The 26293-nt window shown below is 39.8% G+C and overlaps 4 protein-coding genes across 4 annotated transcripts in view; all 4 read right to left on the minus strand.

Annotated features, from left to right (window-relative positions):
* Window positions 1-8464: 8464 nt before the first annotated feature.
* Window positions 8465-13058, minus strand: LOC713573 (disintegrin and metalloproteinase domain-containing protein 21-like). Its single transcript, XM_001111151.5, has one exon. The coding sequence runs from the start codon at window positions 11745-11747 to the stop codon at window positions 9519-9521; it is 2229 nt and encodes a 742-aa protein (XP_001111151.4). The 5' UTR covers window positions 11748-13058; the 3' UTR covers window positions 8465-9518.
* Window positions 13059-15372: 2314 nt separating this feature from the next.
* On the minus strand, window positions 15373-19540 carry LOC114679286 (disintegrin and metalloproteinase domain-containing protein 21-like). Its single transcript, XM_028850564.2, has one exon. The coding sequence runs from the start codon at window positions 18653-18655 to the stop codon at window positions 16427-16429; it is 2229 nt and encodes a 742-aa protein (XP_028706397.2). The 5' UTR covers window positions 18656-19540; the 3' UTR covers window positions 15373-16426.
* LOC713632 (disintegrin and metalloproteinase domain-containing protein 20-like) lies at window positions 19516-26150 on the minus strand. Its single transcript, XM_077941323.1, has one exon. It carries the CDS (start codon window positions 25770-25772, stop codon window positions 23544-23546), a length of 2229 nt encoding a protein of 742 aa, XP_077797449.1. The 5' UTR covers window positions 25773-26150; the 3' UTR covers window positions 19516-23543.
* The window catches only part of ADAM20 (ADAM metallopeptidase domain 20), a 33797-nt gene continuing 30938 nt past the window's right edge, over window positions 23435-26293 (minus strand). Inside the window, exon 2 of the mRNA XM_077941322.1 lies at window positions 23435-26172. Within this exon, the coding sequence (XP_077797448.1) occupies window positions 26080-26172 (93 nt within the window). The 3' untranslated portion in view covers window positions 23435-26079. The remainder of the gene's footprint in view (window positions 26173-26293) is intronic.

Below are 26293 nucleotides of genomic sequence, written 5' to 3' on the forward strand. Positions count from 1 at the left end.
AGAATAAACTGTAACTCGAGATTGATGAACACTCCAATATCCAGCCTTATCATTGCTACTAGCATCAGTAAAATAGGTAGGACCTTGAACAGGAAATACAGAAATTGGTGAGAAAGGCAACACAGAATGTTGCCTAAAAAATGAAAAGATCGGAGACTTAGGATATTGGGTAGAAAATTGTCCAACAAAAGAAGCGCAAGCAACTTGCCAAGAATCAGAAGTTGCAAGAAGATAAGTGATCTGACTATCAGTGAATTGAGAGATAATTAAGGAAGGATCTCCTCCCCATAGTTGTCGACAGTGATGCCGTCCTTTGATGATCAGTTCAGCTAAACGATCGATATAAGTAGCCAAGCGTTTAGATATTTTATTGGACAAAAGGATCCATTTTAGTGGTCGATTAGTTTGATGAATCATTCCTGTGGGAGAAGGTAAAGTATGAAATAAACAAAAGGAAGGGCCTTTTGAAGTTGCTCTTCAACAAGCTGGAGTTCCTGTAAAGCCAAAGGAGTTAAATGGCGTGAGTTGTCCAAGTGACTGTCTCCTTCTAGAATAGAAAAAAGATGTTATGACTGATATGTTGGTATTCTTAAAACAGGATGCATCCAATTAATGTCTCCTAGAAGCTTTTGAAAATCATGTAATGTTTTTAAATGATCACGTCGAATTTGAATTTTTTGGGGTCGAATATTTTGTGCCTCCAAGGTATAACCTAAATATTGAATAAGAAAATCCAGTTAAATTTTTTCTGTGGCAATATTAAGTGAGTAGAAAGAAAGCTGAGTTTGTAATGATACAAAAGCATCTTGCTACTTTTCTCTGGTTTTAACTTTGTGGGATAATGGCAGGATTAGGAAGACTGGGCTGTAAACTTTCCCTAGGTTAAATGTAAACATTTATAGTTTTAAGACAAGACAAAGATGAGAATTCCATGCAGAAGTACGTGGCTTTAGATTCCTCTCGGCCATTTGTTTTTTGACTTACTCTTTTAAAGTCCTAAGTATTTCTTTAAATAATGGTCACTGTTTCACCTAAATAGGAGTGGTGGCTATGAGTTTAAAGGATTGTAGCCCATTTTGAACATCATATTTTTGGCAGCTGAGGAAATATGAGGAATGTTTAAAAAAGCAGCAAATTGTTGTGAAAGATCTTGTTCCCAAAAATTAATATTGATAGGAACAATATAAAAATAAAAAAAACACTTGACCTTGTTGACCTTTAGGACCGACACAGGTTAAAGGTTCTACGTCTTGATAAACCACAGAAGCAGCACCCAAGCTAGTGAGTATAACTGAAACTTGTCTTTTTTCCCATTGTATAGGCCACTAATTTAAACAAATAATAGACATATTCACCCTCGTATCAATTAACCCTTTAAAAACTATTTCATTAATGTGCAATGAACATACGGGCTTTTGATTAGAAACTAAAGTTTCCCAAAAAACAGTTTTTTCTGTGCTACCAAACCCTCCCTATTGAGAATACGTTCCCCTGCCTCTAGGCATATAAATTGTGAGACTTGAACCATAATAAGAATTTTGTTAGTAACATCATGTCCTTTTGGCAAAGGGTCACACACTCTAATAGCTAATTTATATACTCCTCTATTAGGAGACAAAGTATAAGGCTGAGTAATAGCTAAGTCAGCAGCGGCGCTCTGCTTAGTTGCCGCATAAAGCTGAGAAACTGGGGTAAGGTGTGGGATCCTTAAGGAGGACTTGAATTTATTCCTTAATGTTGTAGGCCATTGCTCACTGAATATTGTAGTAGACTTGTATTGTAATTGTTGGGGCCCCAAGCCTGTGGGCCCCGGCTCCCGTTTCTCAGGAGAGGAGACAGTAAATTTCCACTTTTATCAGTTTTGGAATGACATTTATTTGTCTAATGTCAACCTTTACCACACATTTGTACACCTCTGAAGGCAGCTTTCTGCCTTGAGGTATAAAAGTGTTCAGTTTTTATGACATTCTTTTTTGAAATGTCTAGGTTTACCACACTGAAAGCAAACACCTTGTTTGTTATTTCCTTTTAAGGCTTTAAACAAAGCTCCAGCAAATAATTGAGCATTATAAATAGCCCCTCCAACACTAACACAAGTTTTAATATATTTATCTAAATTGGCCCCATTGGCCTTTAACGATTTTAACAATTTTTAACAGTCAGCATAAGCATTTTTAAAAGACAATGTTTGTAACAAAATTTTTGAAGCAAGGCCAGCACCCACAATTTTGAAAACAGCATCCTGAAGACGGGCTACGAAATATAGATATGGTTCATTTGTGCCCTGTAAAATCTTCACAGAGGAAAGGGAAGATTTTCCTGTTATCTCTACCTTATTTCAGGCCCTTAAAAACAAAATCTTGATTTGAGTAAGGGCAACATCATCTAAAGCAGCGTGAGCATTAAGAGTAGCATATTGGCCCGTGCCTGTGAGTTGTTCCTCAGTGGGTCCAGGGGGATCACACATAACATTTTTCCTAGCCTGTACATGTGCTTTGTTCATTTACCAGCTGTGCAATTGTAACCACTGAGAACGATCAAGAAAAGCCTTCCCCAAAGTCTTCCAGTCTATAGGAATTATCAAATTTTCTGATGAAAAATATCAAGAAGACCAAGGATAAAAGGAGGTTGAGGTCCATAGTTAGAAATGGCAGCTTTCATTTCTTTTTTAAAAATTAAATTGTAAGGCATTAAATTGGACATTATTGCCACCATTTGAAAACTGAGCATTAGGAGCAAAAGAAGCACAAATAATTGGAAACAGATCCAGCTCCTTAAATTTTTTTTTAATTAAAAGTATATATAATATATAATAATACTCATATCCCCAAATATAAAGAATCCCAACATATTAATAGGAAAAGGTAAATAACCCAACCAAAAGTAGCAGAACAAAGAAATGACAATAAACCTATATGTCTAACATCATTACTCACTAGGAAATATGTATATTAATACCAAATTAAGAATCATACATACATAATACAATGGTTAAAATTTAAAAACACAGAAAATATCAAGAGGTAGTTAATGTGTTAAGCAACTCAAATACTTAACTTCTGTTTGGAGTGTAAATTGGTGGAACCTATGCACCCCTATAACATAACAATTTCCTAGCTGGGGTTATTAATACTATATTAATATTAATAGTTAATATTAATGTGCTTATTGACTATTGAAATACTCATAATATTTTAACAAACAATAAGATATACATATACACTGGTTTTGACATATTAAACAGATGTTTAGTATAAATTTAAAGTATGTCTGATGTGAACAGGGCTTCAACTTTGCCAAACAAAGGTAAAGATAAGGAAGCCGGGGGGTTGGAGGCTCTGGAAAATCCTCTTTTAACAGAGCAGAAGGAAAAGAAACAGGGAAAGCTCGCAAAGGTGAATTAGAAGAATATATCTGTAATATTTGTTGAAGCATTTCCATAATACACTGCATGTCAGAATTTCCCTTAGAAGAAGGAAGAGCTGGCTTTTTCTCTTCCCCCCTTTTGCTACCCCCCCATCCTCTGTTATCCTGGCACAAATGGGCTCCATTTCAGATTTATTTTATTTATTTATTTATTTTTTTCAAATCCTCAGATACCTTTCCTCCTGTGGCTACATTACCACACTCTGAATCAGTCTCAAGTAACTCTAATGTCTGAGTGATAGAGTCACACAAAGTCCACAATTTTAGAGGCATAATATCCCCCAACTGGAGAGCTCTAAGCAGAGTTTTTACTACCTGTAACCATTCTCTGGGATTCAGCTGCACTTTAGTCTGATACTGAAACCAGTAACAATGTTGTTCAACATGGGCAAACAATCGCTTCAAAGTCTTTTTCTTTTACTTCCACTCCTATAGACAGCAACAGTCCTTGAAACAGCCGTAAATATTCTGAGGCCAGAGAGATGGAATTCCCCATAATGAGAGCTTAAGAAGGTTCCCCTTAACAAGATCTGGGCCTTACCCGCCCCTAGGGGGTTCCCCTTCTTGTTCTCCCCTACTCACTTATGACCCTGCTCGCTGCGCCACTTGTTGGGGACCGTGCCGGGGGTGGTGGAGAATGAAAGAACACACAAAAGACAAAGACACACAGAGAACATGGCGGCCGCACTCAGAGCCTCCGCCTCACTTTATTTATACTCCATAAACCCCACGTCAGCAGAAAGAATGCAATGCAAAACAAACTTTCTTTTCCCACACGTAACCTTCTACTCAGTTCCTTGTTTCTATGCTCTTCCTTATCTGCCCGCCTTCTTGGCACCTATGGGAGTTCATGAAAAGTTCAATTGGAGATACTGTCCTTGAGCCCTATCTATTCTCAGCATACTGTTTTCAAAGGCCCCTGCAGGCCGCTAGAATGGATCTTTTTGTCCAATAAAACAGCTAAACGCTTGACTACTTATATCGACTGTTTAGCTGAACTGATCATCAAAGGACGGCATCACTGTCGACAACTTTGGGGAGGAGATCCTTCCTTAATTATCTCTCAATTCACTCATAGTCAGATTACTTATCTTCTTGCAACTTCTGATTCTTGGCAAGTTGCTTGCGCTTCATTTGTTGGACAATTTTCTACCCAATATCCTAAGTCTCCGATCTTTTCATTTTTTAGGCAACATTCTGTGTTGCCTTTCTCACCAATTTCTGTATTTCCTGTTCAAGGTCCTACCTTTTTTGCTGATGCTAGTAGCAATGGTAAGGCTGGATATTGGAGTGTTTATTAATTTTGAGTTACAGTTTATCCTTATCCCTCGGTGCAACAGGGAGAATTGTTTGCTATTCTCATGGTCTTACTTGATTTCCCTACTACTAGTTGTAACATTGTTAGTGATTCTCAATACGCTGTTTATGTTACTTCTTATATTTCTCAGGCCACTTTACCTCTTTGTGCTACTTCTTCTCTTCAAAAACTCTTTTCTTTGTTATCCTCTACTTTGAGCCAACGTCGAGCTCCTTTATTCATCACTCATCTTCGTTCTCATTCTCAACTTCCCGGACCATTAGTTCATGGTAACACTCAGATTCATTCGCTTTTAACTGGCCACCTGCAGGCTGCAGAACAAGAACATGCTCTACATCACACTAATAGTTCTGGCCTTCAACGACGGTTTCATTTAACTCGTAAACAAGCTCGTTCTCTTATTTGAGCTTGTCCTTCCTGTGCTCCTTTGAGCATTCCATCCTTCCATCCTGGGGTTAATCCATGAGGTACTCAAGTTAATCAGATTTGGCAAATGGATGTCACTCATATCCCTTCTTTTGGACGATTAAAGTATGTTCATCATACCATTGATACCTTTTCTCATTTTCAATGGGCAACTCCGTTGCCATCTGAGAAAGCTGATTCTGTTATTACACATCTCTTAGCTTTTTTCGCCATCATGGCATTCCTCTTATACTTAAAACTGATAATGCCCCTGCCTACGTCTCTCGTAAATTACAAGTTTTCTTACAGCAATACAATATTCAACATATCACCGGAATCCCGGGCAACAGTCAAGGTCAAGCCATCATTGAACGTGCAAATTTAACCTTAAAAACTCAACTGCAAAAACAAAAAGGGGGAAATGAGTCCCCCAGAAACCAGATTCTGAAGGTTCTTTCAATGGAGACAATTGCAAGACTCTGCTGCCGTAACCCATCTTTCCTCACCTCCCTCGGTGATAGTCCCCGCTGACAATTTAAGGGTTTGGTATCCTAATGAAGAAGGTAAGTATGTTCAAGGGCAAGTTCTAAAACAGGGACGGGGCTATGCTCTTGTCCTTACAGGGAGCAGACCTGAGTGGTTTCCTACAAGACGATTGAAACCCTGTTGAAAAGAAAACTGGATTCAGCATGCATTTCTTCCTTTGTTGGATGTGCCTTGGTGGGGGACTTATTTCCCTTAGTGAGGCTCTGTATGAATATTGGACTTATATTCCCTCTCTGCCCTTGTATCAGGGAGTTGCCTGGGGGGAGGCGGAAATTAAGGTTTTCGCCAATGACACTACTTGGATGCCGTCCCCCTATATGGACAAGGACAATATAGAACGGGAAACGGGAATCATAAACAGCACATACCAATTTGGAGTGGAAGGACTTCCAATATGCATGGGAAATAGTCCTCATTGTCTCCGAAAATCGCATGAAGCCTGGGCTGTTCGCTATAATCATAGTCATGTGGCTGCTAATATTGTTATTATTGTAACTAGAAGCTTTCAGTATAATCATACTGTATATAGTAATGAGACTATTCCTAGTTCTTTACCTTTTTGTCCTATCCCAGAGGTTTCCCCTAATATTGAGGTGCTGGAGTGGCAACACTGTCGGGGAACTAAACCCCGGATTTTATTAGAATACAATGGGATGCAAGTAACTGATTGGAGTGTGCACGGTGATTTTCAAACAAAATTTAGTCACATACCTTTGAAATGGCACCGGGTAAATAAAAGTATTGCCGCTAACGGTAATGAAACCTTGGTATGACATGAAGGAGGCCTGTCGCCACGTATGCCTCATCTTAGACACTCTTTACAAGTACAGAGTCATCTTTGGAAGTTGTTAGCTGCAGGCGATGCCATTAGCACTTTTGTGGGGAATATGTCCCTTAATCTTTCTAACCCAACTAACTCCTTTCATATTCAGTTATATCGGAATACCTCCCGATATATTATTGCTTGTGTCCGTAAGCCCTACCTATTATTAGCAGGGAATTTGACATGGGATAAAGATACGGGGATTGTTAATTGTACAGATACGTGTACATTTTTGTCTTGCCTCAATCATTCGTGGTGGCACAACTTTACTGGGGATATTTATATCCTCAGGACTCGTAAGGAAATTTGGTTACCTGTTAACCTTACACGACCGTGGGGGGCATCACCTCTTGAGACTATATTAGGACTTCTCTCCAGTGAACCTGCCATGCCCTTGGACTTATAATTGCCTCGGTGATGAGCCTTGTCGCCATTGCCTCCACTGCGGCCGTAGCAGGGCTCGCTCTACATCAAAGCATACAAAATGCTGAATTTGTGCAGCAATTGCACGAGCAATCTCACCGGTTATGGCTTCAACAACGAAACATTGATACTCAACTTGCTGAAAGATTGGACAACATGGAGCAAGCCTTGACATGGCTTGGAGATCAGCTCACTGTCCTCAGTACTCCGATAACATTGCAATGTGATTGGAACTCCACTCAATTTTGTGTAACGCCTGTGCCTTTTTATATCTCTCAGAACTGGACGGAAATCTGAAAATTATTAGTAGGCCATAAAAATATTAGTTTGGACATCCAAGAGCTCACTCCAAACATTTCCGAAGCATTTCGACAACAATTACATGTAGTGTCTGGAACTGCAACCCTGCAGGAGCTGGGTCAACGCCTTGCTGCCCTTAACCCATGGACCCAGATGAAAACATGGATTTCTACAATCTCTGGAAGTATATTGCTTTGGGCACTCGGATTAGGTCTGCTTCTCCTGGTGACCTGATGCTCCCTCCGTCGCCTCCAAAAACAAAAGAAAACACAGGAACAAATATGGGCTACCTTTCTAGGATTGAGGCAAAACAAAAAGGGGGAAATGCAGGGGCCCTTGAAAACAGTATGCTGAGAATAGATAGGGCTCAAGGACAGTATCTCCAATTGAACTTTTAATGAACTCCCATAAGCGCCAAGAAGGCGGACAAATAAGGAAGAGCATAGAGACAAGGAACTAAGCAGAAGGTTACATCTGGGTAAAGAAAGTTTGTTTTGCATTGTGTTCTTTCTGCTGACATGGGGTTTATGGAGTATAAATAAAGTGAGGCAGAGGCTCTGGGCGCGGCCGCCATGTTCTCTGTATGTCTTGTCCTGTGTTGTCTTGTGTGTTCATTCCTTTGTTTAGAAAACACGCAGACCCCAACATACTATAGTTTAATAACTATATCTTTCTTCCATTGGGAGAAACTAGGTAAAAGATATATGAGATCTATTATTTTTATAACTATGTATAATTATCTCAATAAAATTTTCAATTGAAAGTTTGAATGAGTAGTTTAAAATCTTCCTAAATGGAAAACAAGCTTTGATGGTTTTATAAGCTAAACCTAACGGTCAAGAAATAAATAACTCCAATGTTGTATCATTGAACATTCTTCAATTCATTTTAAGAGATGGTATAATCATGACACTCAAATCTAAGACAGAGGGCACAAGAAAGAAAATTATAGCTTGCTCTCAATCATGACCATGGATTTAAAAATCCTACACAAAATAATACAAAAAATTACCCGGGCATGGTGGTGGGCGCCTGTAGTCCCAGCCTCTCGGCAGGCTGAGGCAGGAGAATGGCATGAACCTGGGAGGTGAGGCATGCAGTGAGTCGAGATTGCACCACTGCACTCCAGCCTGGGTGACAGAGTGAGACTCCATCTTAAAAAAGAAAATCCTGCACAAGATATTAAGTCAGATTTAGCAATGTATAAAAAAGATAGTATATTACAACCAAGTTGAATTTATTTTAGTAATGCAACATTGTTTCAACATTTGAAAATCAATCAATATAATTCAGTACATTAAAGATTAAGGAAGAAAGACTATATAATCAGATCCAATAATGCAATTACTTGGCTAAAATCCAACATCTATTCACCACTAAAATAAAAAACAACCATTAGCAAACTAAAATGAACCTACAACAAACATCATACTTATCTGTGCAACAATGTAGCATTCTCTTTAAGATTTATTACAAGACACAGATTATGTATTACCACTGTTGAAATTCAAGGTGCCTATGACACAAAGATTTTTAAAATCTTCCTACCATGTAAGTGCCAAAGTAGCCTTTTATGCTTATTTGTTTAACACTAACAATAAAATGGACAAATAACAAACATCTCAAATGTAACCAATCAGAAAAAGACCTTAAGGCTGGGTGCGGTGGCTAACGCCTGTAATCCCAGCACTTTGGGAGGCCAAGGCAGGTGAATCACTTGAGGCCAGGAGTTTGAGACCAGTCTGGCCAACATGGTGAAATCCTCTCTCTCCTAAAAATACAAAAATTAGTCAGGCATGGTCGTGTGTGCCTCTAATCCCAGCTACTCAGGAGATTGAAGCGGGAGAATTGCTTGAACTCGGGAGGCAGAGGTTGCAGTGAGCCAAGATCGCACCACTGCATTCCAGCCTAGCAGCCTGGGCGCCAGAGTGAGACGCTGTCTCAAAAATAAGAAAAAGAAAAAGATCTTAAGAGTGTTAAAGCAAAGTAAATGTATATTAGTGCACACAGGATTTGCCACAGGGGTATCTAGAAAACATTAGACCCCAAATCGTAAATGAGTACAAGTCCTCTTGTTAGTGAATCTAGGAGTTTCTGCTGTCATCTGTAGAAGTATTGAGAATATGACCAGACATGAAACGTTAATTAAATTTAAACACACAGACCCTTTTTAAATTGCCAAGTGATTTTATTTCAAGATGACATCAGAATGGCTAAAAGATGATCTAATTGTCAGAGTGACTATTGATTATATCTCCCAGTAAGTGTCAATGTAATTTACTCCATTGTGTTGTCTCCTTCCCTTTCTCTTCCATAAAAATGTAATGCTTGTGAAAAGCCACCAAAGAGAAGCGAAACCAGAAAAAGGATGTAACGAGTAAATATTAAAAGTAGTGCTCGGTTTGTATTCACAAGTATGCTGCTTGCAACATGATATTGTTTGTCAGGTGGAGGGCCACTATCTATACTACCTCCTGTTCCTCTCAGTTCACATGTTGGTGGTTGCCACCCAAACACACAGTGACAATGTTTTCTGTTGTTACATACTCCTTTGTAATTGCATGTTTTAAGATCACACTCAAAATGCAGGTCTTGATAAAAAGTACAATTGTGTTTAAGACAGTAGCTCCCTGGGCCACAGGTTGCACCATCCACTACCAGCCCCATTTCTGGCAAGTCTGTCCCTTGGTGTGCTTCATAGCCAAAGCATTTTTCTTCTTTTATGTCGCGTACTAATATACTACGAAATGTAGTGTGCTCACCTCCACCGGGAATCTTGCTGACACCACTACAGTGCAACATTCCACAAAAAACATCATCTTCTTCACATGGAAAAGGTTTACTTCCTCCTCGCCGTAGAATAACCCCACAGTTTCCAAATCGGTCACCAATCCTATTCAATTGTTGATAGCATGCTGGGGAGCCGTCTTTCACTTCGTAGCCAAAAAGGGCTTGACACTGCATATCACGGTCACTGCAGTTTCCTCTTACACAAACAGATACTGCTGAACATGGGGTTCCATCCTGGACATAGACGTCATTTGGACACTCTTCGTTTTTCCCATCACAGTATTCCGGTAGATCACATATACCACCCAAGTCTCTGCAAAGCACTCCAGGGGCAGCATATTTACACTCATGGCAGCAAAGTCCTGTATTGCAAACACTGCCAAGAGAAAGGATACAAGAGGTCTCACAACATCTATCATTGGCACAATCTTTAAGGGAGCCACAGTCACATTCTTCCCTCTGATTTTTGATCTTGTCTCCACAACGATCAGCTACATAAGGAAAATTAGTGTATGGAATATTTGGTTCACTCAAACAAAGATCCCATTTATTCAACCTGTGTTGAATCCTATCATAAGAACAATTGCTCATCATATCATTAAGATCAGGAACAGGAGCCATGAGACAGTTGGTTCGTCGAAAACAATAACAACCTGCAGAATCATGTGACAAGCCCAAGTTATGACCTAGTGCATGTGCTGTTAAACATGCCCCCCTAAATAAGTGATACCTCATTAAATACACAAACATTGCTCCCCAGTTGGGGTTGCACATTCCATTAAAGTTGGCATAACAGTCCCGGTTTTCAAGTTGATATGCTGTAAAAACAACTGAGGTATCATGTTTAATATTTGTATACCATTTATGATATTTCCACACACCAAAATCTCTTACAGCTTTTCCGACAGGCATCCGATAAAACCTTACTAAATCCTTTTGATTCCATATGCACAAAACACGTACATAGACATTTAAATAAACTGGTTTGAAAATGGTATGTATGATACTGTTAATAATCACTACATTCTCTATTATGTGTGACACATTAGGGTTCCGCTGGAATAATCCATTAGTAACCGTGTAGTGAATTTTCAAGTTTTTTCTATGATGCCTCCACAAATAAACGTGGCCTGCTCTGGGAGTTTCAGACAGTTTTACCTTTTCAGATTCTTGATCTCTCTCCTCCCCTTCAGTCTTACATCTACTAGCCTCTCCTGGTCTTTCTTCTGACACAAGCAGGGATACTACATGCTCAAATTTGGAAGAAGCCTCCAGGGGTTTGATTTCATAAGTCAAGTCATCCACCTGCAGCATGCCACGCAGCCCTCCATGGCAGGTGTCCAATGTGGCCACAGACCCAGGAACCCCTTCCAGGTAGCAGTCATAGTAACAGTCTCGCGGGACAAAAGGGTAGTCCTCCTGCATGGCCCCCTGGTCATTATCAGTAAAAACAGGTAAATGTCTGGGCATCATGTTCTTCTTGAGCTTCATGTGAATCACGTGCCTTCGGCCCCGGAAACGCATGCTGTAAGAGAGTTGGTCTGGCATCTCAACTCCACGCCTCCTGTGGGGCACTTTCCTGGGGATCACAATTTCTGAGGAGGTAAAGCGCCATCCTGGTGGGTCATGAAAACAATAGACCTGGGACAAGAGTGCCCAGAGGACAGGCAGCCAGAGAGCACCTGTCAAGGGGTCCTGGACCCAGGCAAGTCCCATGAATAAGGGAACCTTTGACCAAAGAAAATGCAATCAAATGGGAGGCACAAAGAGGATTCCTCAGTCTTCAGCCTTCTCCTCAGGGCAGTTATGATGAAAGCAGAGTGAGTCTGCAGGCTTGGCACCCCCTGATAGGTGAGTGGGAAGGGTTAGGCTATTACATAACAATGGTGTGCTCGTCAGGGGAGGCTGTTTTCAGTGAGCTGGAGAGGTAGGTCAGGGGGTCAAAGGAAGAGGAAAACAATGGCAGGAATTCAGAATAGCAGCATATAACTGAGCTGTAATGTCCCTTGTCCTCTAAGGGAAGTCATAAGTGGGGTTTGATGAATAAGTGGGTTTGATGCAAGTTTAGGACACTTAAGGACATTTTTCTCAAGCCTAAATGAGGGAAGGGCTCAACATGTAATTAAAAGAGGGAAGCGTATCCAATGATAAGGAAAGTGGAAACTTCTCATTAAAATAATTTTGAGTGCTGCAATAAACATACGTGTATATGTGCCTTTATAGTATAATAATTTATAATCCTTTGGGTATATACCCAGTAATGGGATTGCTGGGTCGAATGGCATTTCTGGTTCTAGATCCTTGAGGAATTGCCACACTGTCTTCCACAACGGTTGAACTAACTTACACTCTCACCAACAATGTAAAAGAGTATCAATTTCTCCCCATCCTTTCCCGCATCTGTTGTTTCCACACTTTTTAATGATCACCATTCTAACTGGCGTGAGATGGCATCTCATTGTGGTTTTGATTGGCATTTCTCTAATGACTAGTGATGATGAGCATTTTTTTTTCATGTTTGTGGGCCGTATAAATGTCTTCTTTCAAGAATTGTCTGTTCACATCCTTTGACCTATTTTTGATGGGGTGATTTGTTTTTTCCTTGTAAATTTAAGTTTCCTGTAGATTCGGGATATTAGACCTTTGTCAGATAGATAGATTGCTAAAATTTTCTCTCACTCTATAGGTTGCCTGTTTACTCTAATGATAGTTTCTTTTGCTGAGCAGAAGCTCTTTAGTTTAATTAGATCCCATTTGTCAATTTTGGCTTTTGTTGCCATTGCTTTTGTGATGAACAACTTCAGCAAAGTCTCAGGGTACAAAATCAATGTGCAAAAATCACAAGCATTCCAATACACCAAAAATAGACAAGCAAAAATAGCCAAATCATGAGTGAATTCTCATTCACAATGGCTACAAAGAAAATAAAATACCTAGGAATACAACTTATAAGGGACCTGAAGTCCTCTTCGAGGAGAACTGCAAACCACTGTTCAAGGAAAGAAGAGAGGACACAAACAAATGAAAAAAAAATTCCTTGCTCATGGATAGGAAGAATCAATATTGTGAAAACGGCCATACTGCCCAGAGCAATTAGACATTCAGTGCTATTCCTATCAAACTACCCTTGACTTTCTCCACTGAACTAGAGAAAGTTACTTTAAATTTCATATGGAACCAAAAAAGAGCCCATATAGTCAACACAATCCTAATCAAAAAGAACAAAGCAGCAGATATCACTCTACCTGCCTTCAAACTACAGTACAAGGCTACAGTGACAAAAGCAGCATGATACTGGCACCAAAACAGATATATAGACGAATGGAACAGAACAGAGGCCTCAGAAATAACACCACACATTTACAACCATCTGATCTTTGACAAACCTGACAAAAACAAGCAATGGGGAAAGGATTCCTTATTTAATAAATGGTGCTGAGAAAACTAGTTAGCCATGACAATAGATTTCTCATCAGAAAACATGGAAGCGAGAAGGATGTGGCACAACATTTTTCAAGTACTGAAAGGAAAGAGCTGTCAACCATGAATATTATATCATGTGAAACTGTCCTTCAGGAATGAACAGGAAATAAAGACATTCTGAAAGGAAGGAGAACTACAAGAGTTTGCAGCTCGCGGATCTACTGTTAAAGATTGTCCACAGGACACTGTGGAAAGTAGTTTGGAGATTTCTCAAAGAATTAGAAAGAGAACTTCCATTCAACTGAGCAATCCCATTACTGGGTATATGTCAACGAAAAATAAATTGTTCTATCAAAAAGACACATGCACCTGTATGTTCATTGCAGCACTATTCACAATAGCAAAGACATAGAACCAATCTAGGTGCCCAACAATGGTGCATTCGATAAAGAAAATGTGGTATATCCACACCATGGAATACTATAGAGCCATACAAAGAATGAAATCATGCCTTTGCAGTAACATAGATGCAGCTTGACACGATGCGTATCTGTGTCCCCACCCAAATCTCATGTTGAATTGTAATCCCGTGTTGGAGGTGGGGCATGGTGAGAGGTGATTGAATCATGGGGATAGTCCTTCATGAATGGTTTAGCATCATCTTCTCAGGTAATGGTGAGTGAGTTCTCATGAGATCTGTTTGTTTAAAAGTGCGTAGCACCTCCCCCTCCACTCTCTTTGTCCGTCCTTCTCCAGCCATATGAAGTGATGGCTTCCCTTTCACCTTCTGCCATGATTGTAAGTTTCCTGAGATCTCACCTGAAGCGAAGCAGATGCCAGCATCATGCTTCCTGTATTGCCTGCAGAACTGAGTCAATTACCTTCTTTTCTTTATAAATTACCCAGTCTCAGGGATTTCTTTATAGCAGTGTGCGAATGAACAAATACACAGCTGGAGGTAACAGAAAACCAAAAACCAAATACAAATAAGAAATAGCTATAACAAATAGAAATAAATAATGAAAGGGAAAACTTAAGCATTAACAATAGTTACCTTAAATGTAAATGATCTTAATACACCAATCTAAAGACAGAGAGAAGCAGAGTGGGTAAATAAACATGACACAACACTATGCTGTGTATAAAAAATTCACTTCAAATCTAATCAAATAGGCCGAATGTAAAAGAATTGAAAAAGATTTAACATGCAAACACTGATTTTAAAAAAGCAGGAGTGGCTACATACTTTCACACACAAATGAGTACAAATATAACTGAGGCAATCTGAGTAAGCCCAGGAAATTGTATTGATGTCAACAACCTAGTTATGTTATTGTACTATAGTTTAATAACTATATTTTTCTTCCATTGGGAGAAACTAGGTAAAAGCTATATGAGATCTTTCTATTATTTTTATAACTATGTATAATTGTCTCAATAAAATTTTCAATTGAAAGTTTGAATGAACAGTTTAAAATCTTCCTAAAAGGAAAACAAGCTTTGATGGTTTTATAAGCTAAACCTAACGGTCAAGAAATAAATAACTCCAATGTTGTATCATTGAACATTCTTCAATTCATTTTAAGAGATGGTATAAAATCATGACACTCAAATCTAAGAAAGAGGGCACAAGAAAGAAAATTATAGCTTGCTCTCAATCATGACCATGGATTTAAAAATCCTACACAAAATAATACAAAAAATTAGCCGGGCATGGTGGTGGGTGCCTGTAGTCCCAGCCTCTCGGCAGGCTGAGGCAGGAGAATGGCATGAACCTGGGAGGTGGAGCCTGCAGTGAGTCGAGATTGCACCACTGCACTCCAGCCTGGGTGACAGAGTGAGACTCCATCTTAAAAAAGAAAATCCTGCACAAAATATTAAGTCAGATTTAGTAATGTATAAAAAAGATAGTATATTACAACCAAGTTGAATTTATTTTAGTAATGCAACATTGTTTCAACATTTGAAAATCAATCAATATAATTCAGTACATTAAAGATTAAGGAAGAAAGACTATATAATCAGATCCAATAATGCAATTACTTGGCTAAAATCCAACATCTATTCACCACTAAAATAAAAAACAACCATTAGCAAACTAAAATGAACCTACAACAAACATCATACTTATCTGTGCAACAATGTAGCATTCTCTTTAAGATTTATTACAAGACACAGATTATGTATTACCACTGTTGAAATTCAAGGTGCCTATGACACAAAGATTTTTAAAATCTTCCTACCATGTAAGTGCCAAAGTAGCCTTTTATGCTTATTTGTTTAACACTAACAATAAAATGGACAAATAACAAACATCTCAAATGTAACCAATCAGAAAACGATCTTAAGGCTGGGTGCGGTGGCTAACGCCTGTAATCCCAGCACTTTGGGAGGCCAAGGCAGGTGAATCACTTGAGGCCAGGAGTTTGAGACCAGTCTGGCCAACATGGTGAAACCCTCCCTCTCCTAAAAATACAAAAATTAGTCAGGCATGGTGGTGTGTGCCTGTAATCCCAGCTACTCAGGAGATTGAAGCGGGAGAATTGCTTGAACTCAGGAGGCAGAGGTTGCAGTGAGCCAAGATAGCACCACTGCATTCCAGCCTAGCAGCCTGGGCGCCAGAGTGAGACCCTGTCTCAAAAATAAGAAAAAGAAAAAGACCTTAAGAGAGTTAAAGCAAAGCAAATGTATATTAGTGCAAACAGGATTTGCCACAGGGGTATCTAGCAAACATTAGACCCCAAATCATAAATGAGTACAAGTCCTCTTGTTAGTGAATCTAGCAGTTTCTGTCGTCATCTGTAGAAGTATTGAGAATATGACCAGATATGAAACGTTAATTAAATTTAAACACACAGACCCTTTTTAAATTGCCAAGTGATTTTATTTCAAGATGACATCAGAATTGCTAAAAGATGATCTAATTGTCAGAGTGACTATTGATTATATCTCCCAGTAAGTGTCAATGTAATTTACTCCATTGTGTTGTCTCCTTCCCTTTCTCTTCCATAAAAATGTAATGCTTGTGAAAAGCCACCAAAGAGAAGCGAAACCAGAAAAAGGATGTAACGAGTAAATATTAAAAGTAGTGCTCGGTTTGTATTCACAAGGATGCTGCTTGCAACACGATATTGTTTGTCAGGTGGAGGGCCACTATCTATACTACCTCCTGTTCCTCTCAGTTCACATGTTGGTGGTTGCCACCCAAACACACAGTGACAATGTTTTTTGTTGTTACATACTCCTTTGTAATTGCATGTTTTAAGATCACACTCAAAATGCAGGTCTTGATAAAAAGTACAGTTGTGTTTAAGACAGTAGCTCCCTGGGCCACAGGTTGCACCATCCACTACCAGCCCCATTTCTGGCAAGTCTGTCCCTTGGTGTGCTTCATAGCCAAAGCATTTTTCTTCTTTTATGTCGTGTACTAATATACTACGAAATGTAGTGTGCTCACCTCCACCGGGAATCTTGCTGACACCACTACAGTGCAACATTCCACAAAAAACATCATCTTCTTCACATGGAAAAGGTTTACTTCCTCCTCGCCGTAGAATAACCCCACAGTTTCCAAATCGGTCACCAATCCTATTCAATTGTTGATAGCATGCTGGGGAGCCGTCTTTCACTTCGTAGCCAAAAAGGGCTTGACACTGCGTATCACGGTCACTGCAGTTTCCTCTTACACAAACAGATACTGCTGAACATGGGGTTCCATCCTGGACATAGACGTCATTTGGACACTCTTCGTTTTTCCCATCACAGTATTCCGGTAGATCACATATACCACCCAAGTCTCTGCAAAGCACTCCAGGGGCAGCATATTTACACTCATGGCAGCAAAGTCCTGTATTGCAAACACTGCCAAGAGAAAGGATACAAGAGGTCTCACAACATCTATCATTGGCACAATCTTTAAGGGAGCCACAGTCACATTCTTCCCTCTGATTTTTGATCTTGTCTCCACAACGAGGAGCTACATAAGGAAAATTAGTGTATGGAATATTTGGATCACTCAAACAAGGATCCCATTTATTCAACCTGTTTTGCATCCGCTCATAAGAACAATTGCTCATCATATCATTAAGATCAGGAACAGGGGCCATGAGACAGTTGGTTCGTCGAAAACAATAACAACCTGCAGAATCATGTGACAAGCCCAAGTTATGACCTAGTGCATGTGCTGTTAAACATGCCCCCCTAAATAAGTGATACCTCATTAAATACACAAACATTGCTCCCCAGTTGGGGTTGCATATTCCATCAAAGTTGGCGTAACAGTCCCGGTTTTCAAGTCGATATGCTGTAAAAACAACTGAGGTATCATGTTTAATATTTGTATACCATTTATGATATTTCCACACACCAAAATCTCTTACAGCTTTTCCGACAGGCATCCGATTAAACCTTACTAAATCCTTTTGATTCCATATGCACAAAACACGTACATAGACATTTAAATAAACTGGTTTGAAAATGGTATGTATGATACTGTTAATAATCACTACATTCTCTATTATGTGTGACACATTAGGGTTCCGCTGGAATAATCCATTAGTAACTGTGTAGTGAATTTTCAAGTTTTTTCTATGATGCCTCCACAAATAAACGTGGCCTGCTCTGGGAGTTTCAGACAGTTTTACCTTTTCAGATTCTTGATCTCTCTCCTCCCCTTCAGTCTTACATCTACTAGCCTCTCCCGGTCTTTCTTCTGACACAAGCAGGGATACTACATGCTCAAATTTGGAAGAAGCCCCCAGGGGTTTGATTTCATAAGTCAAGTCATCCACCTGCAGCATGCCACGCAGCCCTCCATGGCAGGTGTCCAATGTGGCCACAGACCCAGGAACCCCTTCCAGGTAGCAGTCATAGTAACAGTCTCGCGGGACAAAAGGGTAGTCCTCCTGCATGGCCCCCTGGTCATTATCAGTAAAAACAGGTAAATGTCTGGGCATCATGTTCTTCTTGAGCTTCATGTGAATCACGTGCCTTCGGCCCCGGAAACGCATGCTGTAAGAGAGTTGGTCTGGCATCTCAACTCCACGCCTCCTGTGGGGCACTTTCCTGGGGATCACAATTTCTGAGGAGGTAAAGCGCCATCCTGGTGGGTCATGAAAACAATAGACCTGGGACAAGAGTGCCCAGAGGACAGGCAGCCAGAGAGCACCTGTCAAGGGGTCCTGGACCCAGGCAAGTCCCATGAATAAGGGAACCTTTGACCAAAGAAAATGCAATCAAATGGGAGGCACAAAGAGGATTCCTCAGTCTTCAGCCTTCTCCTCAGGGCAGTTATGATGAAAGCAGAGTGAGTCTGCAGGCTTGGCACCCCCTGATAGGTGAGTGGGAAGGGTTAGGCTATTACATAACAATGGTGTGCTCGTCAGGGGAGGCTGTTTTCAGTGAGCTGGAGAGGTAGGTCAGGGGGTCAAAGGAAGAGGAAAACAATGGCAGGAATTCAGAATAGCAGCATATAACTGAGCTGTAATGTCCCTTGTCCTCTAAGGGAAGTCATAAGTGGGGTTTGATGAATAAGTGGGTTTGATGCAAGTTTAGGACACTTAAGGACATTTTTCTCAAGCCTAAATGAGGGAAGGACTCAACATGTAATTAAAAGAGGGAAGCGTATCCAATGATAAGGAAAGTGGAAACTTCTCATTAAAATAATTTTGAGTGCTGCAATAAACATACGTGTATATGTGCCTTTATAGTATAATGATTTATAATCCTTTGGGTATATACCCAGTAATGGGATTGCTGGGTCGAATGGCATTTCTGGTTCTAGATCCTTGAGGAATTGCCACACTGTCTTCCACAACGGTTGAACTAACTTACACTCTCACCAACAATGTAAAAGAGTATCAATTTCTCCCCATCCTTTCCCGCATCTGTTGTTTCCACACTTTTTAATGATCACCATTCTAACTGGCGTGAGATGGCATCTCATTGTGGTTTTGATTGGCATTTCTCTAATGACTAGTGATGATGAGCATTTTTTTTTTCATCTTTGTGGGCCATATAAATGTCTTCTTTCAAGAATTGTCTGTTCACATCCTTTGCCCTATTTTTGATGGGGTGATTTGTTTTTTCCTTGTAAATTTAAGTTTCTTGTAGATTCGGGATATTAGACCTTTGTCAGATAGATAGATTGCTAAAATTTTCTCTCACTCTGTAGGTTGCCTGTTTACTCTAATGATAGTTTCTTTTGCTGAGCAGAAGCTCTTTAGTTTAATTAGATCCCATTTGTCAATTTTGGCTTTTGTTGCCATTGCTTTTGTGATGAACAACTTCAGCAAAGTCTCAGGGTACAAAATCAATGTGCAAAAATCACAAGCATTCCAATACACCAAAAATAGACAAGCATAGAGCCAAATCATGAGTGAATTCTCATTCACAATGGCTACAAAGAAAATAAAATACCTAGGAATACAACTTACAAGGGACCTGAAGTCCTCTTCGAGGAGAACTGCAAACCACTGCTCAAGGAAAGAAGAGAGGACACAAACAAATGAAAAAAAAATTCCTTGCTCATGGATAGGAAGAATCAATATTGTGAGAACGGCCATACTGCCCAGAGCAATTTAGACATTCAGTGCTATTCCTATCAAACTACCATTGACTTTCTCCACTGAACTAGAGAAAGTTACTTTAAATTTCATATGGAACCAAAAAAGAGCCCATATAGTCAACACAATCCTAATCAAAAAGAACAAAGCAGCAGATATCACTCTACCTGCCTTCAAACTACAGTACAAGGCTACAGTGACGAAAGCAGCATGATACTGGCACCAAAACAGATATATAGACGAATGGAACAGAACAGAGGCCTCAGAAATAACACCACACATTTACAACCATCTGATCTTTGACAAACCTGACAAAAACAAGCAATGGGGAAAGGATTCCTTATTTAATAAATGGTGCTGAGAAAACTAGTTAGCCATGACAATAGATTTCTCATCAGAAAACATGGAAGCGAGAAGGATGTGGCACAACATTTTTCAAGTACTGAAAGGAAAGAGCTGTCAACCATGAATATTATATCATGTGAAACTGTCCTTCAGGAATGAACAGGAAATAAAGACATTCTGAAAGGAAGGAGAACTACAAGAGTTTGCAGCTAGCGGATCTACTGTTAAAGATTGGCCAAAGGACACTGTGGAAAGTAGTTTGGAGATTTCTCAAAGAATTAGAAAGAGAACTTAAATTCAACTGAGCAATCCCATTACTGGGTATATGCCAACAAAAAATAAATTGTTCTATCAAAAAGACACATGCACCTGTATGTTCATTGCAGCACTATTCACAATAGCAAAGACACAGAACCAATCTAGCTGCCCAACAATGGTGGATTCGATAAAGAAAATGTGGTACATCCACACCATGGAATACTATAGAGCCATACAAAGAATGAAATCATGCCTTTGCAGTAACATAGATGCAGCTTGACACGATGCGTATCTGTGTCCCCACCCAAATCTCATGTTGAATTGTAATCCCCAGTGTTGGAGGTGGGGCATGGTGAGAGGTGATTGAATCATGGGGATAGTCCTTCATGAATGGTTTAGCATCATCTTCTCAGGTAATGGTGAGTGAGTTCTCATGAGATCTGTTTGTTTAAAAGTGCGTAGCACCTCCCCCTTCACTCTCTTTGTCCGTCCTTCTCCAGCCATATGAAGTGATGGCTTCCCCTTCACCTTCTGCCATGATTGTAAGTTTCCTGAGATCTCACCTGAAGCGAAGCAGATGCCAGCATCATGCTTCCTGTATTGCCTGCAGAACTGAGTCAATTACCTTCTTTTCTTTATAAATTACCCAGTCTCAGGGATTTCTTTATAGCAGTGTGCGAATGAACAAATACACAGATGGAGGTAACAGAAAACCAAAAACCAAATACAAATAAGAAATAGCTATGACAAATAGAAATAAATAATGAAAGGGAAGACTTAAGCATTAACAATAGTTACCTTAAATGTAAATGATCTTAATACACCAATCTAAAGACAGAGAGAAGCAGAGTGGGTAAATAAACATGACACAATACTATGCTGTGTATAAAAAATTCACTTCAAATCTAATCAAATAGGCCGAATGTAAAAGAATTGAAAAAGATTTACCATGCAAACACTGATTTTAAAAAAGCAGGAGTGGCTACATACTTTCACACACAAATGAGTACAAATATAACTGAGGCAATCTGAGTAAGCCCAGGAAATTGTATTGATGTCAACAACCTAGTTATGTTATTGTACTATAGTTTAATAACTATATTTTTCTTCCATTGGGAGAAACTAGGTAAAAGCTATATGAGATCTTTCTATTATTTTTATAACTATGTATAATTGTCTCAATAAAATTTTCAATTGAAAGTTTGAATGAATAGTTTAAAATCTTCCTAAAAGGAAAACAAGCTTTGATGGTTTTATAAGCTAAACCTAACGGTCAAGAAATAAATAACTCCAATGTTGTATCATTGAACATTCTTCAATTCATTTTAAGAGATGGTATAAAATCATGACACTCAAATCTAAGAAAGAGGGCACAAGAAAGAAAATTATAGCTTGCTCTCAATCATGACCATGGATTTAAAAATCCTACACAAAATAATACAAAAAATTAGCCGGGCATGGTGGTGGGTGCCTGTAGTCCCAGCCTCTCGGCAGGCTGAGGCAGGAGAATGGCATGAACCTGGGAGGTGGAGCCTGCAGTGAGTCGAGATTGCACCACTGCACTCCAGCCTGGGTGACAGAGTGAGACTCCATCTTAAAAAAGAAAATCCTGCACAAAATATTAAGTCAGATTTAGTAATGTATAAAAAAGATAGTATATTACAACCAAGTTGAATTTATTTTAGTAATGCAACATTGTTTCAACATTTGAAAATCAATCAATATAATTCAGTACATTAAAGATTAAGGAAGAAAGACTATATAATCAGATCCAATAATGCAATTACTTGGCTAAAATCCAACATCTATTCACCACTAAAATAAAAAACAACCATTAGCAAACTAAAATGAACCTACAACAAACATCATACTTATCTGTGCAACAATGTAGCATTCTCTTTAAGATTTATTACAAGACACAGATTATGTATTACCACTGTTGAAATTCAAGGTGCCTATGACACAAAGATTTTTAAAATCTTCCTACCATGTAAGTGCCAAAGTAGCCTTTTATGCTTATTTGTTTAACACTAACAATAAAATGGACAAATAACAAACATCTCAAATGTAACCAATCAGAAAACGATCTTAAGGCTGGGTGCGGTGGCTAACGCCTGTAATCCCAGCACTTTGGGAGGCCAAGGCAGGTGAATCACTTGAGGCCAGGAGTTTGAGACCAGTCTGGCCAACATGGTGAAACCCTCCCTCTCCTAAAAATACAAAAATTAGTCAGGCATGGTGGTGTGTGCCTGTAATCCCAGCTACTCAGGAGATTGAAGCGGGAGAATTGCTTGAACTCAGGAGGCAGAGGTTGCAGTGAGCCAAGATAGCACCACTGCATTCCAGCCTGGCAGCCTGGGCGCCAGAGTGAGACCCTGTCTCAAAAATAAGAAAAAGAAAAAGACCTTAAGAGTGTTAAAGCAAAGCAAATGCATATTAGTGCAAACAGGATTTGCCACAGGGGTATCTAGCAAACATTAGACCCCAAATCATAAATGAGTACAAGTCCTCTTGTTAGTGAATCTAGGAGTTTCTGCCGTCATCTGTAGAAGTATTGAGAATATGACCTGACATGAAATGTTAATTAAATTTAAATAAGAAAAAGAAAAAGACCTTAAGAGTGTTAAAGCAAAGCAAATGTATATTAGTGCAAACAGGATTTGCCACAGGGGTATCTAGAAAACATTAGACCCCAAATCATAAATGAGTACAAGTCCTCTTGTTAGTGAATCTAGGAGTTTCTGCCGTCATCTGTAGAAGTATTGAGAATATGACCAGACATGAAATGTTAAGTAAATTTAAACACACAGACCCTTTTTAAATTGCCAAGTGATTTTATTTCAAGATGACATCAAATTGCTAAAAGATGATCTAATTGTCAGAGTGACTATTGATTATATCTCCCAGTAAGTGTCAATGTAATTTACTCCATTGTGTTGTCTCCTTCCCTTTCTCTTCCATAAAAATGTAATGCTTGTGAAAAGCCACCAAAGAGAAGCGAAACCAGAAAAAGGATGTAACGAGTAAATATTAAAAGTAGTGCTCGGTTTGTATTCACAAGTATGCTGCTTGCTATACGATATTGTTTGTCAGGTGGAGGGCCACTATCTATACTACCTCCTGTTCCTCTCAGTTCACATGTTGGTGGTTGCCACCCAAGCACACAGTGGCAATGTTTTTTGTTGTTACATACTCCTTTGTAATTGCATGTTTTAAGATCACACTCAAAATGCAGGTCTTGATAAAAAGTACAGTTGTGTTTAAGACAGTAGCTCCCTGGGCCACAGGTTGCACCATCCACTACCAGCCCCATTTCTGGCAAGTCTGTCCCTTGGTGTGCTTCATAGCCAAAGCATTTTTCTTCTTTTATGTCGTGTACTAATATACTACGAAATGTAGTGTGCTCACCTCCACCGGGAATCTTGCTGACACCACTACAGTGCAACATTCCACAAAAAACATCATCTTCTTCACATGGAAAAGGTTTACTTCCTCCTCGCCGTCGAATAACGCCACAGTTTCCAAATCGGTCACCAATCCTATTCAATTGTTGATAGCATGCAGGGGAGCCGTCTTTCACTTGGTAGCCAAAAAGGGCTTGACACTGCATATCACGGTCACTGCAGTTTCCTCTTACACAAACAGATACTGCTGAACATGGGGTTCCATCCTGGACATAGACGTCATTTGGACACTCTTCGTTTTTCCCATCACAGTATTCTGGTAGATCACATATACCACCCAAGTCTCTGCAAACCACTCCAGGGGCAGCATATTTACACTCACGGCAGCAAAGTCCTGTATTGCAAACACTGCCAAGAGAAAGGATACAAGAGGTCTCACAACATCTATCATTGGCACAATCTTTAAGGGAGCCACAGTCACATTCTTCCCTCTGATTTTTGATCTTGTCTCCACAACGAGGAGCTACATAAGGAAAATTAGTGTATGGAGCATTTGGATCACTCAAACAAGGATCCCACATATTCAACCTGTTTTGCATCCGCTCATAAGAACAATTGCTCATCATATCATTAAGATCAGGAACAGGAGCCATGAGACAGTTGGTTCGTCGAAAACAATAACAACCTGCAGAATCATGTGACAAGCCCAAGTTATGACCTAGTGTATGTGCTGTTAAACATGCCCCCTTAAATAAGTGATACCTCATTAAATACACAAACATTGCTCCCCAGTTGGGGTTGCATATTCCATCAAAGCTGGTATAACAGTCCCGGTTTCCAAGTCGATATGCTGTAAAAACAACTGAGGTATCATGTGCAATTGTTGGATAAACTTTACGGTATTTCCACAAACCAAACAATTCTACAGCAGTTTGTGCCGGCCTCCCATAAAATTTTATTGCATCCTTTTGATTCCATATGAACAAAACACGTACATAAACATTTAAATAAACTGGTTTGAAAATGGTATGTATGATACCGTTAATAATCACTACATTCTCTATTATGTGTGACACATTAGGGTTCCGCTGGAATAATCCATTAGTAACCGTGTAGTGAATTTTCAAGTTTTTTCTATGATGCCTCCACAAATAAACATGGCCTGCTCTGGGAGTTTCAGACAGTTTTACCTTTTCAGATTCTTGATCTCTCTCCTCCCCTTCAGTCTTACATCTACTAGCCTCTCCCGGTCTTTCTTCTGACACAAGCAGGGATACTACATGCTCAAATTTGGAAGAAGCCTCCAGGGGTTTGATTTCATAAGTCAAGTCATCCACCTGCAGCATGCCACGCAGCCCTCCATGGCAGGTGTCCAATGTGGCCACAGACCCAGGAACCCCTTCCAGGTAGCAGTCATAGTAACAGTCTCGCGGGACAAAAGGGTAGTTCTCCTGCATGGCCCCCTGGTCATTATCAGTAAAAACAGGTAAATGTCTGGGCATCATGTTCTTCTTGAGCTTCATGTGAATCACTTGCCTTCGGCCCCGGAAACGCATGCTGTAAGAGAGTTGGTCTGGCATCTCAACTCCACGCCTCCTGTGGGGCACTTTCCTGGGGATCACAATTTCTGAGGAGGTAAAGCGCCATCCTGGTGGGTCATGAAAACAATAGACCTGGGACAAGAGTGCCCAGAGGACAGGCAGCCAGAGAGCACCTGTCAAGGGGTCCTGGACCCAGGCAGGTCCCATGAATAAGGGAACTTTTGACCAAAGAAAATGCAATCAAATGGGAGGCACAAAGATGATTCCTCAGTCTTCAGCCTTCTCCTCAGGGCAGTTATGATGAAAGCAGAGTGAGTCTGCAGGCTTGGCACCCCCTGATAGGTGAGTGGGAAGGGTTAGGCTATTACATAACAATGGTGTGCTCGTCAGGGGAGGCTGTTTTCAGTGAGCTGGAGAGGTAGGTCAGGGGGTCAAAGGAAGAGGAAAAAAATGGCAGGAATTGAGAATAGCAGTGTATAACTGAGCTGAAATGTCCCTTGTCCTCTAAGGGAAGTCATAAGTGGAGTTTGATCAGTAAGTGGGTTTGATGCAAGGTTAGGACACTTAAGGACATTTTTCTCAAGCCTAAAGGAGGGAAGGTCTCAACCTGTAATTAAAAGAGGGAAGCGTAATCAATAAGGAAAGTAGAAACTTTTCCTTGAAAGAATTTTGAGGATAGACTTGGAAATTAGAGAAATCAAATGGAGTTGAGGGTAATGGATGAACTG

Source organism: Macaca mulatta, chromosome 7, assembly GCF_049350105.2.
Source record: "Macaca mulatta isolate MMU2019108-1 chromosome 7, T2T-MMU8v2.0, whole genome shotgun sequence".
In the NCBI taxonomy this organism is placed as follows: Eukaryota; Metazoa; Chordata; class Mammalia; order Primates; family Cercopithecidae; genus Macaca; species Macaca mulatta.

Coding starts and splice junctions, on each gene's coding strand:
- LOC713573 (XM_001111151.5), bottom strand. CDS start 11,747: ATGGGACTTGCCTGGGTCCAGGACCCCTTGACAGGTGCTCTCTGGCTG.
- LOC713632 (XM_077941323.1), bottom strand. CDS start 25,772: ATGGGACCTGCCTGGGTCCAGGACCCCTTGACAGGTGCTCTCTGGCTG.
- LOC114679286 (XM_028850564.2), bottom strand. CDS start 18,655: ATGGGACTTGCCTGGGTCCAGGACCCCTTGACAGGTGCTCTCTGGCTG.